General features: G+C 40.0%; 1 protein-coding gene across 11 annotated transcripts in view; it reads right to left on the reverse strand.

Annotated features, from left to right (window-relative positions):
* NEK11 (NIMA related kinase 11) overlaps nucleotides 1–19,558 on the reverse strand; it is a 189,900-nt gene that overhangs the window by 45,966 nt on the left and 124,376 nt on the right. For 10 of the 11 annotated variants that reach the window (XM_073333276.2, XM_073333268.2, XM_073333269.2 and 7 more), the window contains 2 exons: nucleotides 9,828–9,970; nucleotides 2,644–2,704 (listed from right to left, as the gene is read on the reverse strand). In XM_073333276.2, coding sequence (XP_073189377.1) covers nucleotides 2,644–2,704; nucleotides 9,828–9,970 — 204 coding nt within the window. The remainder of the gene's footprint in view (nucleotides 1–2,643; nucleotides 2,705–9,827; nucleotides 9,971–19,558) is intronic. The other variant, XM_073333277.2, reaches the window with a different exon arrangement.

The raw sequence follows: 19,558 nt of genomic DNA on the forward strand, positions 1-19,558 counted from the left end.
CAGGAAGGCAAATGCTGCATTTGGAAGACTCAGAAACATCTCCCTCAAGACAAAACTGAATGTGTAAAAAGAAATTGTTATCACCATCACAACATACAGCAGTGAGACATGGCAACTTACCAGGAAAGATATGCAAAAGCTGGATGCATTTCATCACAAGTGTCTGAGAAGAATATTGAGAATAACAGAGATAGGAAGATGAATGAAGAAGTCAGAAAAATGACTGGACAAGGTATCCTCTCACAAATAATCTACAAAAGACGACATCTGTGGCTGGGAGATGTGCTGAGAATGGAAAAAATGCTTACCAAATACTGCCCTTGAATGGAAGCAAGAAAATGCAAGAAGAAAGAGGAAGATTGTGAACAACATGGAAACGAACAGTTCTAAATGACATCAAGCGCCTTAACTTGAAATGGAAGATTTGGAGAGATGGGCAGTTGACAGGCAAGGATGGCAAGTGTGGGTAGTCCAATGTGCAGCAAAGCATGGGATGGACTAAGGTCTAAGTCAAGTCATGGACTGGTCATGGGCCATGAATTTTTGTTTATTGCCCGTGACCTGTCCATGACTTTTACTAAAAATACCCATGACTAAATTATAGCCTTACTAATGACTTCTGTTTATGATATAAGACTTCTTTTCCTTGGATTGAAATCTTGACATTTCTGGTTTTCACAACCTAGCTAAAGAAGAAATATCTTATTTAAGTGACTCTTCTAATTAGCATGTCTACCATAGAATGGAAACTATAGTAAGTTTACGTTAAAAGGTAGTTCCCTCTGCAACTTTGTAGCTTTATATTTGAAGAGCTTAAGAGCAGAGCTGTTTCTAGGCATAAGCAGACTAAGCAATTGCTTAGGGCCCTGACCAGCTCAATGGGGTCCCCTATTTGCTTTTTTAAGCATGTGTTGTGCGGGGGTAGCCCCTCAAAATATTCCTGCTGATGGCTCCAAATGGGCTAGCGCTGCCTCTGCTTAAGAGAATACATTTTTTAATACCCTTACTGGACATTGAGCAAATAACGATAAAATAGACGTTAACAGATTTCTCTTTCATCATTATCACTTATATTTGTTTAAAATAGATCACACAAATCTAGTTATTACCACTGCCTGGAGAACGGTGTTAACCTTCAAGACAGAACTTGTCAGACATATTTCAACAACTTAAAAGTTCATTACTCAGATCTATTAGGAGCAGAAATAAAAATGTATCTATCCTGTGTTCTTTAGGACAAGCAACAGTGCCAGTCTCAACCTAATATTCTTCCCTCATTTAAACTTTACTTTTAACTTCTAAGAAATTGAAAATTCATAACTAGGATTTGAAAGAGAGACTTTGGAGCTAAAATCTTGCAACCTTAGGAATCAATTGTTATTACATATCTGCCAAGAGTGACACAGTCTATTAAAGAAAATATTGTTTTCGTTCCAATCCTGGGTGAATTAAAAAAAAACAAAAACGAACTTTAATTGCCTTTTCTATCATTATATTATGTGCTCATATCTACAGAATTCTAGTAAAGATTATAAAAATAAATCCTTTCACATGATATAAAGCAAATTACCACATTTTGTCTTAATCAAATTTTAATGTTAATCATTAATGTTTAATGTTAATCAATTTTTGATTGGACATAGCCCCACTTACTTTATTTTAAGCACAATTAGCATAAGCTATACTGCACTACACGTTAGCTATACTGCACTTTTCATCTGAAAATTGTGAAGTTCTTTACAAGGATAAGTCTTATTATCCCCATTTTACAGAAGCAGAATGCGAGACACACAGATAAAGTGACTTGCCCAAGTTCTCACAGCAAGTCAATGGCAGAGCCAGAAATAGAACACTGGCCTCTAGACTCCCAGATCTGTATCTTATTCACTTGACAATGCTGAGATCACTGATGAGGGAGGAGGAATGGAAGAAAATATCCAATCACAAGTAATGTCATGAAGCTCATAAATACTGTAACTTGAAACATGTTATTTTTCTTTTTCTTGCAGTCACAAATACACAAATGCAGTATTTTTCATCTGGGCAATCTCTTTCTCTCTCTCATATCTTGTAATAAATTGCTAATTAGCTTTAGCAGACTAGAGTTGGTCCATTCTAAAAATAAATTTTAAAACAGGGTTTTATCCCTAAAGCACCAAAATCTTTTCTCCACTCTAGGAAAATGAGAGCAATAAGACACTTCAGACTTTTTAATGCCTAACAACTTTCACTTTACAACTGAACTCCATGGTCACTCTCCTTTTGGCCTAAGTGAAAACAACCTGCTTCTTTACATATGGCCGGTTTAAAGATTTTTTTTTTCTTTGGAGGAGAAAGTCTTCCGATATCTAGTTTTCAAAAATTTTTTCTTATGTACACCACCAGTATATGCTTCAGTTTACTATCCATAACGCTTTCTGTCCATTTCACAACATGATAGCAAAACAATGTCATCTTTATGTGCAGTTGCATTTGATGCTTTGTGGAGTTGACAAAAGAGGCAATTTTAAAGAAGGTCACTTTTTATAAAATCACCTTAAAGCAGTTGGATTGAAAAGGGAGTGAGCTGAGTGCAGACCATAAAGACTGCAGAAGACTTTAGTAAATATTACTATTTGTTCTGGAGACGAGACATCATCTCACCTAGAGAGCTGTTATTCAGGACGTTCTCCAAATACCTGACCATTGCCTTGACATCACTGTCCTGGATGTGGAAGAATGAGAAAGAATATTAAAATTAGAACATTAGAATGTTTAACATTCTACACTAAGAGTGTGATCCTGAAAACACTTACTGTCAAGGAGTTTCCTACTCTGAGCAATCCTACTGACATCAACACTGGAACTCCAAATTGTAAAAAAATATAGACAATTTTCTACTTTTTTTGCTCCCAAGTGTCAAGTTTCGGGTGACATTAGAGAATGATTTTCTGACGTTAGTTGCCTTACAGAACTGCAAACATGTACAACAAATATGCAGGATGCTTTATAGCATTTGTGTTGCTGTTTAGTATCACTTGCAATCTCAGCAAAAACATCAGCATTTAAAATTAATTAGTCCTGAGATATCTAAAGTAATATCATGCTGAGCAGGGGAAAATGAGAGCACCTTAATGATTCCAAAGTTTCCAAGGCCTGTGGCAGATGCCATAAGGAATTAATACCTCATGTTTTACCTGTCTACATCTCATAGAAAAAATATTATAATTTGTAGCTGCAATTACGAATTGGGGATTTTTTACTTTAAGAAAAAAGATTATAGCTTTTTAAATTTGAAGCACTAGATAAACAGACCAGAGTTTTCTGCAATTATGGCCCCGATTCCTCCAAGAATTATTCATGCACTTTGGTGAAGATAAGCTGAAGTCCTGAATGTAAAGGACATAGCAGGGCGTGTTTCAGTGAGAAATTAACATTTTCTTCTGAAGTCAAGAGGTAAACTCTAAGTGCAATTTTCAAGACAGGTTACAGTATGCTATTTAAAAGTGTGGCATTTTCGTACTATTTAAAGCTACAGGACAAAACCCTGGTCCCATTAAAGTCAATGGCAAAACTTTGCTAGGACCGGGATTTCATCCACAATATTTTAAAACTGTATATCAATGATTCTAAAATTTAAATTTAAATCAGTGTCCCATGTAAGAAATAAATTATAGTATTGTGTAAAACAAACTATACTAGCCACATGGAATTACCTTCAAACTTTAAGACTGGCATGCTATTTTAAGTTTCAACATCTTACTAAACTGTCCATTCTAGGCTCCTGTGGGGGTGGGGGGAATGGCTGTTGTACACAAACTGCTTTTGGTACTCTACTAAGTATTTCAAATACTAGCAGATGGCTAATAGCCATGCTTCACTGACTACTTGCCAAGTTAAACTGGCAATCTTTAGCTGGTTAATGCTTGTTTGTGCTCAAGTGAGAGCTTTTAGGATTAAGCAGGATTTAATTTTTTATGGCCTTAAGCTGTTTAATGCTCTTATATCTGAAACAGACTGATATTTTAAAGTTAGATTTGTAGGGCATTAAATGGTATCTGTGTTAGCAAAGAAACTGAGGATTCAGTGGTGGTTGAACTATCCTTTCACCTGGGTAGTCCCTCACATGAGGGTTGAGACAGATTGACTAGATACTGTGGGGAAATCTGCAATACTGCTGCCAACGCTGTATCTGTTCTGTATGTAAATAAGTGTGTCAAACCAGCACTTCTCACCAGTAACAAACTTATGACTTTCCTACGTGGAGTTTTAGTGTACTGCAAGCCAGAGTATGACTCTAGAGCGTACTAGCTTGCCATGCACTAACTCATTGCATGGACTCTCCTACAGCACACAAAATTTCATAGGTACGGAACTTGTGGTTCGGAACTTTGAGGTACGGAACTTGTCATGTGTGATAGCAGGATCCACACAACAAGTTAGTGTGCAGCAGGCTAAAGCGCTGTAGATTCACACCATGGCTGCTGCATACTCCCTTGCCATGTAGACAAGGCCTTACTTTTTAAAAAAAGGGAGACGAGAAGGGGGGGAGAGAATAAAATTTCTGCTCTGCTGTGGGGATTCAGAGGTCTATTTCAGCTGTTTACAGACAAGCTTGCTGTAAACCCTTTGACAGTCTGCCAGCACCCAGGACCTACCAAGTCTGGTTTACTGCCATATGGAAACATACTGTATGGGGTTTTATATGCAGAACAAAATGAGGTTTGTTGCTGTATCTCGAAGAGACATGTTGAGTCCAGTTCTCACTGGGACACATCAGCACAGCTCTGAGGAAGTCTGTGGACCTATGCTGATTTACACCAGCTGAAGGTCTGGCTCTAGAGTCTGAGGAGACATCTAGAGGAAACATCCAGGTTGGTAGCTGAATTCTGACAGTCGTTCCTACTGTGTCTGGCAGCAATATACGTAAGATGAAGGCAATATATTAAGTTTTGATCCCATTCCTGGCCCAGGTAGGAAGCATGGCTTCATTGGGGTGGAACCTCCCTTGGTTAAGAAATGAACCGTTATGGAGAAAAGAGCCTTTTGCATGTAAGTTGAGGTTATATTGCTTTTCAGCAGAAACTTTGTATTTTGCTAAAAGTTTTTGTGTTGCATTATTGATCATTTTGCTTTGCCCACCATCCCTTCTTTATACATTTGGTGTGTCCCGAAGCTACTAAGATGAAATGATTTTCCAAATTATTGCTAACCCTTGGTTAAAGCATATAATTGATATACTAAAGCACCAGTACAGTATCCTGTGTGTACAGTAGCCTAATGGAGTAACAAACAAACAAAAAAACACTTTGCTAGCAAGAGTTAATATGGAAAGGTGAGTTTCAGTGAAGTCCAGATCGCGCACCCCACCCCTCCTCAATAAAAAAAAAGATGCTCTCAACATAAAACCTACATAATCAGAACCCTCCAATCCCCAAAATGTTCAGGCCTGGAAATGAACAGGTTATGGGTATCCAGACAGTTCCCCACTACTATATACTTCTTCATTGCTCAGGATGACTGCAGGCATATGGTGAGAGGAGAAAAGTGACAGTTTTAAACTACCCAAACCCCAAAACACTAAGATGCCTTTTCAACCGCAGTTTAAGGAGCTGCTTTGAAATCATTTTCTGCTGTCAAAGTTAAAAAGGGAAGTGTTTAATATTCTTAATGGGCTTAAATTCACTCATCTGGGATCAGGGAGGTATCAATGACGAGTGAGCTCTTTTTAAAAAAAGGAAATGAGGTTCTAAAAAAAATTTAACACACAAGGAATATATTCAAAATTGCAGGGGAAAGTGTTTATAACTGTCTCCTTGTTTTCTTTGTCTACTAGGAACTACTGGAAGGATACAGTGCCCAACTGTATCCCCACAAATCGAGTTTTTATATAATTGTGTATTTCCAGTAGCACCAACAGTGAAAAGAAGTTCCCAAGGAATGGACACTCTAAAGACAGACAGATCAATGGCTGGGTAAGGAGCTAGGCACGACCTATATGAGATTATGTTAACTATTCCCAAATGGATCCTCTAGCATGTCATTATCAGGTAGCACATTTTCTGTAGACCTCACAACAGATCTTCAAGAGAGACTTAGGGTAAGTCAACACAGGGATTAAAAAACCCCCACAGTTGGCCTGGGTCAGTTGACTCAAGCTCACATGGCTCAGGGTCTGGGGCTGAAAAATTGCTGTGTAGATATTTGGCTCAGGCTGGAGTCCAAGCTCTAAGACACAGTGAGGGTGGAAGGCCCCAGAGCTTGGGCTCCAATCTGAGCCTGAATGGATCCACAGTAATTTTTAGCCCTGGACCCTGAACCCTGCAATATGTGGTGGTACCATTGGTCTTTTACCCCTGTGTAGACGTACCCTTTGGAGCTATGTCTTCCTTGCAAAAATGGTGTGTTTTTAAAATCCTGGTGAATCAAAGGTACTGTAGTTTTTGCCTCGATGTAGGTAGTCAAGGTCAATCTTAATTAGCTGAGTGCAGGGGAGAGGTAATACGGTTGATTTCAGTTAGCTACACTGAAGTAAAAAACTACCTGTGTCTTGTAAAATCTGAGTGGAGACATCAAGAGAGTTACCTCAATGTAAAAAATATATATACCTATTTTGCTGAGAAGGCAAAGCCCTAAATGAGGAGCAGTAAGGGGCTTTGCAAATGAACATGGAAGGGCTCTTCCATGCATAGAAGCTATCCTGGACGAATGCATAGACAAGTTAAATGTAAAAATAAAGAATCGTATTCTAACAGCAACAGTCTATGCCAAGGCATGCATTAGGAATCTAATGGAGCACTTCTTGGGTTGACAACAGCACAGTCTGCCAACACCCATAGTCTACCAAGTCTGGTTTATTGGCATATTAAAACATACTGCAAAGGTTTGTATATGCAGAACAAAGTCAAGTTTGTTATTGTATCTCATATGTTGAGTCCAGTTCTCACTGGTGTAATTCAGCACAGCTCTGATGAAGCTCACAGAGGTATAGCAATTTACACCAGCTGCTGACCTGGCTCTGGAGTCTAAGCCACCATTCAAAATAGGAAGCTAATGTATAGAATTAACTAGACTTTTGCCTTACCAAATCATTGCAGACAAGTCCTATATTAGCATTAGCACCAAAAGCAAGCATAAGAAGCAAGACCTAAGGTCCCTTCCAACCCTGATATTCTATTCGATCAACTGAAATGGAGTGTGTCCATTATTGCTTCAGCTAAATTAAAGCCAACATGGAACTTTTATTGAACAGCAACATTTTTTGCTGATGATTTTTAAAGAAAGTTTTCAGATTCCCCTGCTATTTGTCCTTGTTAGCTCTCATGCAATTAGAAAAATCAGTGTTCCTTGAACAAATACATGTATAAGATCATCAGGGAGCCAGAAGCCTGGAAAAGTAACTGTCAGATTCATTAAAGGTTAAATCTTCCCTCTCCCCTGCACAAAAAAGCTGAGTAAACTGGCTTTGGGCAGGAGAATTAAGCAGAGGTTTGGGACACTGAACCCATCCCAAATGGCAGCCAAGATGCAGAGCTCCTCTGCATACCCTACTCCCTTAGGTGAAATGGAGTTATGCCCCATGCATGTAATCAAGGATTTATTGAACAGGCCACTACCCGGTGAAGTACAATGCCACTACTGCTACTATGAAGGTAAACTTCTTACAGAATGAAGGCTCTGTAGGAGTTCACAGGTAACACAGTACAACACATTTAAAAACACACATCCAAACCACTTCACTGATGGTTGTATTTTTTCAGGTTATTTCAAAGAAGGAAGGGTATGAACGATATATCAAAAGGGCTTCACTCCACATTAAGGGTCCAATTGTACTCCCATGGAAATCAATGGGAGTTTTGCCATTAAAATCAGTGGGAGCAGAAGCAGTCCCTGAAATTTACCAGGAAGGCAGATTCTACCAAAAAAAAATTTTAGTTTTACTCCTATTGGGTGTGACCCAAAGTCCAGTGAAGTCAATAGAAAGACTCCCATTAACCTCAGTGGGCTTTGGATCAGGCCCAGTTCCCAATTCTTCACTTGTAAAATGGAAAATTTAAAATTCAGCATTTTCCCCCCCTGAAAAGTGAAAGTTTGATTGTATTAACAATATTCTGAAACGGGATCAGCCTCTGCCACAACAAGGATGCTGGTATGGGGGGGGGGAAACCAAAGGAAAAAAGAAGTTACTTCTTTGACAGAGGCAGTGCTAAAAAAGTGGATATTACAGGGTGTGCTCTCCTCTCATTATGCACACGCATCTTTCCATAATGTGAACAGAATCTGTGTGTGTGCCCTGTAGGGGCAAACAAATAGGCATATGTAGATGGAGGGGTCAGAATCTGACAAGGGGTGTCAATTCAACATTTCTCCGAAGCGCCAATACTTGCTCTTGTCATTGACTTTTGAATCACCAAGGAATGACTAAATGTCACTCTGCCTACATCGGACCTGCCAATACCCAATTTACTCTGCATCATGAAGAACTCTATTTATACCTGCTGTCTTTTGTTAATTCTAAGGAGCAGTCTTCATGTTCAAAACCACTATTGACTGACACTTTATGCTAGAACTCTCTGACATCGTGGATGAAAGTCAAATGAAAACACAGCGTAGCGCTAAGAAGAAAAATACAGTAAGGGCTATGAAAGTGAGCAATAGTATATTTTTGGGAGTACATTATGATGGATTTTTTCAAGCAACTGAGTGGCTTATGCACCACTGTTAGATTCAGTCTACATAGCCCCTGCAGACTACAGATCCTGAACAATCATATCAAAAGCATTCCCTGACATATTCCACTGATTTTTGATTGACTAATTATTACTTTGTAAGATCACTGCCCGGCAGCTTTAACAGGATACACATACTGCTTCTGAATGTTCATACATCTGCAGTAAAAACAATGTGGGAAGGAGCTTCATTTCTTTGAAAGGACATATCTATCTGATCAAGGGCTGTTTTCACAGTCTTAAGACTATTTTGATTTCCAGTAAGTTTTTTTAAGACAATTTCTTGTTTAAAACTTTCTCTGCAGGAAAACACAATTGAAAACCTATCACCTTCTTTTGTGTTTAATTTGAATGGTACCTTGGTTTCTGTTTAATACTTGGACATTCCAGTCCAGATCAGAAGTAAAACTGTTTTGTACATTTTAAACCCAAGTTTAACTGATGGCATAGATTCCTGATTCCCTAACACAGTGTTAGAAAGGCAGTTATTTCCCTACTAAATAGCAAGCAACCTTATTTGTGTCTTAAGAAGGAAAACTACAGTTTGGGGCAATCATCGAGTTAGAAGTTATTTATAATTTGTTTATCAGTAGCAGTATGTTTGGTTCCATAAAAAATGTAAAAAGTCACAGTCCCATCAAGAGCTTGCAATTGAAATTAAAAACAGATACTATAATTCAAATGCATACAACACATAGGTTGAAGGTCTAGTATAAAATTTTCAAAAGCTCTTAAGAGACTCAGGAAGCTAAAACTCACTTTCAGAAGTGACTTAGGCATTTAGGAGTCTACAGCCCATTCACTTTCAATGAGACTTGGGCTCCTAAGTGCCCATGACATTTTTGAAAATTTTATTCTCAGACTCCTAAGTCCCGAAGACACCTTTGGAAATTTTACCCCTAATGTTGAAGTGATGCAAGAGTTTCTCACTCACTCTCTCCCTCATTTCCCCCCTGTCCCCCCCCCCCCCCCAAATGATTTCAAGAGGCACCAAACACCCATAGTTCTCAAAGTCAGTAACCTTTCAGGATTAGAAACTTTGGTATTTTACTATTTGCTATTTTAACTGGAAAAATTAGCACCTGCACATATGCTTTTTACACAAAAAAGCATGTATACCTGTTGATTTGTTTTAGAGACAGTCTGTGATACTTCCATATTCTCCTCCTCCTCACTCTGCTCCTCCTCTTCACTTGTTTCTGAACAAGAATCAAACACATCATTATAATATTCTTCTGCGATTTGTGGATCTTCAGGGATCTCTGGAATGGAGTAAGAGTTTGTAGTTAGATAAATTCTTTTAAATCTCCATTCCAGGGTCTTGTTTTAAGTCCTGTTGTGAATCAATGCAAATTAAACATCAATAAATGCTAGTCTAGACACTCCACAAATGTTTGTGTCTTGAAATATGTTTGCTATGTGTAGATGAGCATTTACAGCCCTATAAAGGCTTCTCTACACGACGTGACAAAGCGCTCTAGAGGGGTGTGATCTGTAAAGCACTCTAACTCTCCCACGGAGACCCTGCTGGCATGCTCTAAAAGGTACCTAGGTTAATGCAAACTAGGTACCTTTTACAGCATGCTGGCAGGGGTTACATGGGGCAGTTAGAGCGCTTTACAAATCACAACCCTTTAGAGCACTTTGCCGTGCTGTGTTGACAAGCCCTTAGTGTACTTGAATTACCAGTAATTGGAAATGATCTGGAGTTAAAACAGGTCCAAAAATGGTAATCCAGACAGATCTGAAAGGGATGCAGAAGCAGGAGTAGGATTTGGGTATGGCATGACGCCAGCCCTTTGATAATTTTGGGGTCTCAGCAATTCAGTGTTAAAAATCCACTTAGGTAAAGTGAAAATGGGATAAATTATCACTCAGGGGATGGGAAAGCAGAACAGTTTTCCATTACAAGAGCAGATACATAATAGTACCAGGACTGATTGATGAGCTTTCTTTTTAAAGAACAATAAGCAAAAAAAAAGAACTCTACACATTCCAAGAATTAGTTAATATATAACATAGTTCAAGTGAATTCATGTGTGCGCACACATGCATGTAATATAAATGAACTTAATACAATTATGAGCCCCTTATTGAAAGGAGGAGTCTCTGCTCACCCCACCCAGACAAAATAATATATCTTCAATTTTTTTTCCTTTTTATCATAAGGAGTGAGTATATTCCACATTTTAGATAGTTTTTTTAAGTGCAGTGCGGCTCTCACTATTTGTTTAGAAAGACAATTTGAAGCAGGTCAATGCAATAACTGAATAATAATTATTTTGTTGGTAAAGTTCTTTTTTCTTGGAGGTCCACACACTGAAAAATTAAATACCACTTCAACATTCTTCTTTAGAAAGTGGGGAGAATTAAAAAACCCCTCAAATAAACTGTGGCAATGAAGCATGCTGCTATTGTGCTGCCTGCATAAATGTTGCAAGACTGAAAAACCCAAGTGGAGCTGTGTCAGCATTTGGATGCAAATCAAATATATAAAACAAGAAAATATATACTAGGGATGGAAAGTAGTATTAGAGATATTTTAGCTGGGAAGCTTCCTTCAGCTTGTGCATCAGACAAAATGTAGCTTTAACCTTGATGCTCCTTCTTATGACCTTTAGGCAGCTTTTTTCAAATCAAAATGACAACTCTTCAATGGCCTCTCTTATTTTCAGATCCTTACTTAAACCATCCAAATGGAACAGTTTAAAAACACATTGATCATTTTTAATGAATTGTGGTTAAAGTTTATTTTATGTCAGTGTAGTACCACTTAGAGTAACCCTGTTTACATTCCATCAAAAAGTTACTCCTTTAGAAGAGATTAGACTGACCAAGAAATATAGACTTGCAGATGGAAATCAGCATAGCCACAATGACGTTACAGTAATTTACAGTTAAGCATCTTGGCCCTTTCTAGCTTCAAATATCAATTTATTGTTATGACATTGAGTGACAGTAGGATACCAAAAATTTTCCTTTAAAATACTGTACGCAGAGAAATAGCCCTTCTCAGGAGCAGCTGTGGAATACTATGATAATAATTCAGTGCGGGCAGCCTAGTATTAGAGGAAAGGACTAGAAATTAGCCTTCCTGGATTATATTTCTCTGCTATAGTGTTAATTGCCGTTTGGCACTGGCTAGAAGCCAGGTATACTAGTGCACTAATTCTAGATCTGCCACGGACTTGTGCTTCCCTAGGACAAGTCACTTCACGTCCCTGTGACTCAACTTCCTCATCTGGAAAATGTGGCTATTACTAGCTATGTTGTTCCCATGAAGGCTGTACTTCAGCAAAGCACCTCCTTCAAGTGAAACACGTTTAAATGCTTTGCTGAATAAGGATGGTTTGAGTAATCGAGACCTTAAAAATATTTTAAAAAACCCCAATATTTACCAAGTGTCACCCAGGCTATCTTGAGATGCTACAGAATTTTCCTACATTTACAATAACTGCGGGATCTCAGATGCTGTGACAGAGAAAATTGAGTTTTAAGAGCAACCACAGTGCCTCATGGAGACACTGAGAGACTTAATGTTCGTAAATGTTTGAGCGAAAGTGAAAGTAGTTCTGAATAATTAACAATACCTTACATTTCTCTTTATTACTACTGAAATACTAAAAGGTGGACCAAAAACAAAAAAAAAATCAACTCAAAAACATTTAGGGTTGTGCAATGAATGCTGTAATTTTATCAAATTAAACCGTAAGTCGGGCCCTACCAAATTCACTGTCCATTTTGGTCAAATTCAGTGTCATAGGATTTTAAAAATAGTTAATTTCATGATTCCAGCTATTTAAATGTGAAATTTCACAGTGTTTTAATTGTAGGAGTCCTGACTCAAAGGGGAGTCAGTGGGGGGGGGGTCACAAGGTTATTGTAGGCGGGTTGCGGTATTGCTACCCTTACTTCTGCACTGCTGCTGGCAGCGGCCCTGCCTTCAGAGCTGGGCAATGGTGAGCGGCGGCTGCTGGCCGGGAGCCCAGTTCTGAAGGCAGAGCTGCTGCCAGCAGCAGCGCAGAAGGAAGGATGGGATGGTGCGGCCATCCTTACTTCTGCGCTGCTGCCTGCAGAACTGGGCCCTCAGTCAGCAGCCGCCACTCTCCGGCTGCCCAGCTCTGAGGGCAGCAGTGCAGAAGTAAGGGCGGCATGGGATGGTGTTGCCACCCTAACTTCTGTGCTGCTACTGGCAGGGCGCTGCCTTCCAAGCTGGGTGCCCAGCCAACAGCCGCTGCTTTCTGGCCAAACAGTTCTGAAGGCAGTGGAGAAGTAAGGGTGGCAATGCTGTAACCCACCTAAAATAACCTTGTGACCCCCCCACAACTCCCTTTTGGGTCAGGACCCCCAATTTGAGAAACCCTGGTCTCCCCCTGTGAAATCTGTATAGTATAGAGTAAAAGCACGCAAGAGACCAGATTTCACAGGCAGAAACCAGATTTCACAGTCCATGATGTGTTTTTCATAGTCGTGAATTTGGTAGGGCCCTAACTATAAATTAACTCATTTTGCAAAAAGATAAACTTTGCAGAAAACAGAGAATGTAAAAACTTGTATGACTTTGTTTGCCAAATTGCTAAGCGCCTTCTCTAGGTAGTATGATCCCCTTGTGACAACAGCAGTTTCCTTCAGTGAGGTAAAAAACACTCCTTGATTAATAGATTTAATTTTCTCTTACCCTGAAGCCAGGCTTATAACTAATGTATTAATATTGCATTCAGAAGCTCCCATGCATTTAAGAGCCAATGGGTGAGTTCATTTATATATTTAAAAAAAAAATCTATGGTGGCTGTGCCCTACCATAGGACTGTAACTAGTAGATGCACATCTGTAATGGACAGTAAAAAGAATGTAATCTTGTTGTCAGCAGGTTTTTTTTAGGGAGCCTCTATTAACATAAAGAAGCAGTTAGAGCCTGGGACAGGATGTCAGAAGACCTGCTGAGAATTCTTCTTCTCCAAGACACTTTCTCACTGTGATCATCTTAGGCTAGTCACTTCGGCTTAGTTTCTCAAGGGTATTTTGGGACCTAACTCTCATTGAAAACAATGGGAGTTAGGCAGCTAAATACCATTGAGGAGCTGGGCCTTAACCTCTCTGTGCCTCAGTTTACCAATCTTCACAAAATACAGTGAGATCCTTATCTGCAAGCTGCTATAGATTATCAAAAACCTCACCAGGATCAAAGGAAAACAACTCTCCCATCACCCCAGATCTGAAAATATTCATTACAAAACATGGCACTTTTTCCATGTCTATGAATGAAAACCTTGGGGAAACTGAACAACATTTGAAACTTGCCTACAGACAGCCCTGCAACCTGAAGCAAATACTCACCAACAACCACATACCACACAACAGAACCACTAACCCAGGAACTTATCCTTGCAACAAAGCCCGTTGCCAATTGTGCCCACATATCTATTCAGGGGACACCATCACAGGGCCTAATAACATCAGCCACACTATCAGAGGCTCGTTCACCTGCACATCCACCAATGTGATATATGCCATCATGTGCCAGCAATGCCCCTCTGCCATGTACATTGGTCAAACTGGACAGTCTCTACGTAAAAGAATAAATGGACACAAATCAGATGTCAAGAATTATAACATTCATAAACCAGTCGGAGAACACTTCAATCTCTCTGGTCACGCAATCACAGACATGAAGGTCGCTATCTTACAACAAAAAAACTTCAAATCCAGACTCCAGCGAGAAACTGCTGAATTGGAATTCATTTGCAAATTGGATACTATTAATTTAGGCTTAAATAGAGACTGGGAGTGGCTAAGTCATTATGCAAGGTAGCCTATTTCCTCTTGTTTTTTCCTACTCCCCCCCCCCAGATGTTCTGGTTTAACTTGGATTTAAACTTGGAGAGTGGTCAGTTTGGATGAGCTATTACCAGCAGGAGAGTGAGTTTGTGTGTGTATGGGGGTGGGGGGGATGTGAGAAAACCTGGATTTGTGCAGGAAATAGCCCAACTTGATTATCATGCACATTGTGTAAAGAGTTGTCACTTTGGATGGGCTATCACCAGCAGGAGAGTGAATTTGTGTGGGGGGGTGGAGGGTGAGAAAACCTGGATTTGTGCTGGAAATGGCCCACCTGATGATCACTTTAGATAAGCTATTACCAGCAGGACAGTGGGGTGGGAGGAGGTATTGTTTCATATTCTCTGTGTATATATAAAGTCTGCTGCAGTTTCCACGGTATGCATCCGATGAAGTGAGCTGTAGCTCACGAAAGCTCATGCTCAAATAAATTGGTTAGTCTCTAAGGTGCCACAAGTACTCCTTTTCTTTTTGCGAATACAGACTAACACGGCTGTTACTCTGAAACATTTAGGATACAATTCTCAAAACCTGGCCTCCATTTATGTGCATGCGACTTTGTGCATACAAGTTTTGCACATTAGTGTGAGCACACGTTTTGTGGACTATCACTTGCGCACTCACATGGTTGAACTTATGCATATAAACACATTTGTGTTCTCTTTGCATCCATAAATGGGTCCTAGGACATGTAAATTCTACATGAACGCACAAGTGATAATGCACACTAACAAAGGATAGGGTGAGGCACCTTTGAGAACATGGCCCTTAAAAAGTATCACATCGTATACCCCTCATTGCCTCGCAATGCCTCTGAAACACAGGAACAAGCTAGAATCTCCCTCACAGGTCATGCTCTGATCTTAAATTGGAAATGAACCTTGCAGCACTGGAGGGGAGATTCTCACCCCACTGCGCTCTCTATATGCCACCATGTCATTGTTGCTGTATAGGGCCATAACAGCCCCCAAGGAACCAGAGAAGCATTTCCCTGGCGCAGGTCCTATATAGGGTCACTGTAGATAGCCCTATGCTGCCCCTCCATTGCAAGCCCTGCTGCGGCAGGCGTACTGGAGGTAGAGCCAGGGACAAGAGGAGTGTCTCTACAGTGCATACCACTGTGGTGATTCTAGATTGCTCCAGGCTACAGAGCAGTCCACAAGTAGCAGCAGGAGGCTGCCATGTATTACAGCCTTTCACTGAGCACCTTTTGGCCCTTAGAGCAGCTCAGAATCAGGCAAAAAGTGACTTTCAGATCGGAAGCTGAGAGCTTCTCATGCAATTTAAATCTGTGGCATGATGTACTCCTGATCCTTTGCCTAAGGAAAGAAAATCAATGTCTTAATGATTTGTAAACAAGGAAACGAAATGGTGTAGAGAATGACCCAAACTGTGGTATGCTATTCTCAGTCATCACAAGCATGAAAAAAATATACAAGATGTTCAGCACATGAAGGCACATTTCAAAGGATCACGTTGAGAGAGTATAACCACCTGTAAAAATGGGGTTTGTCATTTTTCCCCCATGGAAAGTTAAGCTTAATTGCACATGCAATATCAGGCATATCACAGTTTCCTTCTGGGGTTATCACTTCCATGTTGTGTCCAACCCCCAGATGGAGTAAAGGCTTGTGAACGGTACGAGGGTAAATCCCAGATATCCAAAATTTGTTTGGTCACCAGTTTTTAAAATTGGTATAACAGTTTTTAATCCAACATTTGGATTTTGAGATCATGGATCTCTCCAGGAATCTTTATAAAAATCAGGGTTTGTGTGTTGCTCCATAAACCAAGTATCTACCATTATCCATATATATAAATATGCACACAATTATCTGTTTGAGCACATGAATGCATATCCACCCCCCACCCCACCCCACCCCCCAAGCACCTGCAGTATATTTACTCTTCCTTCTACATGCAAAATACCTGTGGCAGTGAGACTCCAAGCCCAGGTCTACAGGCTTGGCCTTGTGCTAGAAATAGCAGCATAGATATTCCTGTTTGGGCTCTAAAACCCAGTGAGGTGGGTGGGTCTCAGAGCCTGAGCAGGTCCATCTACACTGCTATTTTTAACACCGTAGTGTGAGCCCCATGAGCCTGAGTCTGTAGACACAGGGCTTGGGGTGTTTTTTTTTTGTTTTTTTTTTTTGCAGTTTAGGCCACTGAGAGGTGCTATGTACATAAAGTTCCCATTGACTTCAAGAGAGCAATATATCTTATGAGGCTGTGCAACAGCATCCCACAGGGAAGAAAGAGGTGGAAGCCCCATTGCTTGGAACTTTTAATGCTAGACTGGAAAAAACACTCAAAAACACTAGCAAATATATAGTGGGGACAAAGAAAGGTGTATTGGCAAGGAAATGAACTAGATGATCCAATGGGTTTTTTCTATCCCTCATTTCTAGGACGGAGAACAAAAACAATAGCAAATCACAGACAGAATTCCATAGTAACACAAGGATCAGGAATACAAAAAAAGAATAGGTGTTTTTTACTTGGGTATACAGAATTAACAGCAGGAAAGAGCTTTCGTTTATCTACAGTGGGCTTTGTTTAGTGCTGATTTACCTCCTGTGCAGTGCCTCTTAAGTTAATGGAGTTGCATGGAGTGTAAGTCAGAATGGAATTTAGAACCACACAGTTTGGTGTCCTAGCAAGAATGTCTCTGCAGATGAGAACCTATCTGAAATAACTGAGCTCACGTAACATTTTGCTCTAAAATGAGTCAGAGCTTTTTGGAGTTTTCTTATGACTCACAGTTATAGTTATTTTGTTCAAAATATTTCTAGTGAAAAATAGCTTTATCATCAATATGGAAAATCTCCGTGAGAAATGGCCATGTTAGACGTGCCTTTTTTCAAACAAAAAAAAACAAAAAAAACCCAGAATTTCAGCTGAAGCAATTTTGTTTTGTTTTGTTTGGGGCAACAAAAGGCAAACAAAAATTGATTTTCTGATAAAATCCCAAAACCTTCTGCAGAAAAATGGCAACAAAAATGGAAATGATGGTTTTCATCACCATTTGGTGGGGGCGAACCAAATAATTTCCTGACCGGCTCTATTCAGAGTGGGCATTGAAAAGCCAGAAATAGTGAGGCAGCAGTGGTATGGATGAGTGTGTGGCTGCCGTTCAAGATCAGCTCGAAGGTCCTATAGCCTCATAATCTCCCATATGAGTTCTGAATATTCAGAAATGCTTGTGAGGATGGTGCCGGGGGGAGAAACAACAGTATAAGGTTGAAGATGAAGATAACAGAGGAGACTCAGTAAAAGTCTTTGGAAACCATTTCCTTTATGCATGAGGAGATCCAATTATTTCAAAGGTTGCCCTATAACGTGCGTAGTGTCCTGCAGAAAACACAGCAAGTGCTGTACATCTCATTAAAGGAAAACTGACCACAAAACTATATTAAAAGTTATGCTTAGTCCTGGGGTTATTTTCAACTTTTTGATCAGTCAGAGAAAACTTTTAAATACCTTTGTATGACTATTGTAAATAGCAGAGACTACCTGCTACTATCAGTCTCAGTTTGATGACAGTGAGTGTGAAGGAGGAAGTCTTTATGTATCAAATAACTAGCTGCTATTTTGGGAAGGCAGTTACCTCCTCCCCAGATTCCATTCAAATGTGCCATTTTCAAGCAGTAAATAAGGGATATCTTCTAGGATCTGTTGCACGAGTTCCCCAAACTTGGTTCATGGCTTGTTCATGGTAAGCCCCTGGTGGGCCATGAGATGCTTTATTTACCTGAGCGTCCGCAGGTACAGCCGCTCACAGCTCCCAGTGGCCGCGGTTTGCCGTTCCTGGCCAATGGGAGCTGCGGGAAGCAGCACAGACAGGGCCACCACTTCCCGCAGCTCCCATTGGCTGGGAACAATGAACCGTGGCCACTGGGAGCTGTGAGCGGCCGTACCTGCAGACACCACTCAGGTAAACAAAGCGTCTCATGGCCTACCAGGGGCTTACCCTGAACAAGCCATGAACCAAGTTTGGGAACCCCTGGTCTATTGGAACAGTAGCAGTCACATAGAATGGATCAGATTCACACATAATGTAAGCAGCTATATCACCCATGAAAGTCTGGATGTAAAATATTAACATGTAATGTAAACTTAGTTTAGATGTAAACAGGGATGTAAGTTACATGTTGGATGTATGCTGATCAGAAAATAAGTGATTGAAGAATACCTCAGGGATTAACAGAAAAGATCCCCACTTAAGAACATAAGACCTCCATATTGGGTCAGACCAATAGTCCATCTAACCCAGTATCCTGTCTTCCAACAGTGGCCAGTCCAGATGCTTCAGAAGGAAAGAACAGAACAGTGCAATTTCAGTGATCCATCCTGTCACCCACTCCCAGAGCACAAGGTTTCATCCCGTATCATCTTGGCTCATAACCACTGATGGACCTATCCTCCATTAACTTATCTAGTTCTTTTTTGAACCCAGTTATATTTTTGGCCTTCACAACGTCCTTTGGCAATGAGTTCCATGGTAGATTGTGCATTGAACTTCCTTTTGTTTGTTTTCAATCTGCTGCTTATTAATTTCACTGGGTGACCCCTAATTTTTGTGTTATGAGAAGGAATAAATAACACTTCCTTATTCACTTTCTCCACACCATTCATGACCTCTATCATATCCCCTCCCTTTTCTCCACACCATGTGACCTCTATCATACCCTCCCCCTTAGTCATCTCTTTTCCAAGATGAAAAGTCCCAGGATTTTTAAATCTTCTTCTCATAGGGAAGCTGTTCCATATCCCTAATTATTTTTGTTGCCTTTCACTGAACTTTTTCCAATTCTAATTTATCTTTTTTTATAGAAACCAGAACTGTATGCAGTAGTCAAGGTGTGGGCATACCATGGCTATATAATAAGAAAATATCATTATGTTACTATCTATCCCTTTACTAATGGTCCTAACATTCTGTTAGCTTTTTTCACTGCCACTGCACAGTTAGCAGATGTTTTCAGAGAACGATCCACAATGACTCCAACATC

The sequence above is a fragment of the Lepidochelys kempii genome, chromosome 2 (assembly GCF_965140285.1).
Source record: "Lepidochelys kempii isolate rLepKem1 chromosome 2, rLepKem1.hap1, whole genome shotgun sequence".
NCBI classification, from domain to species: Eukaryota; Metazoa; Chordata; order Testudines; family Cheloniidae; genus Lepidochelys; species Lepidochelys kempii.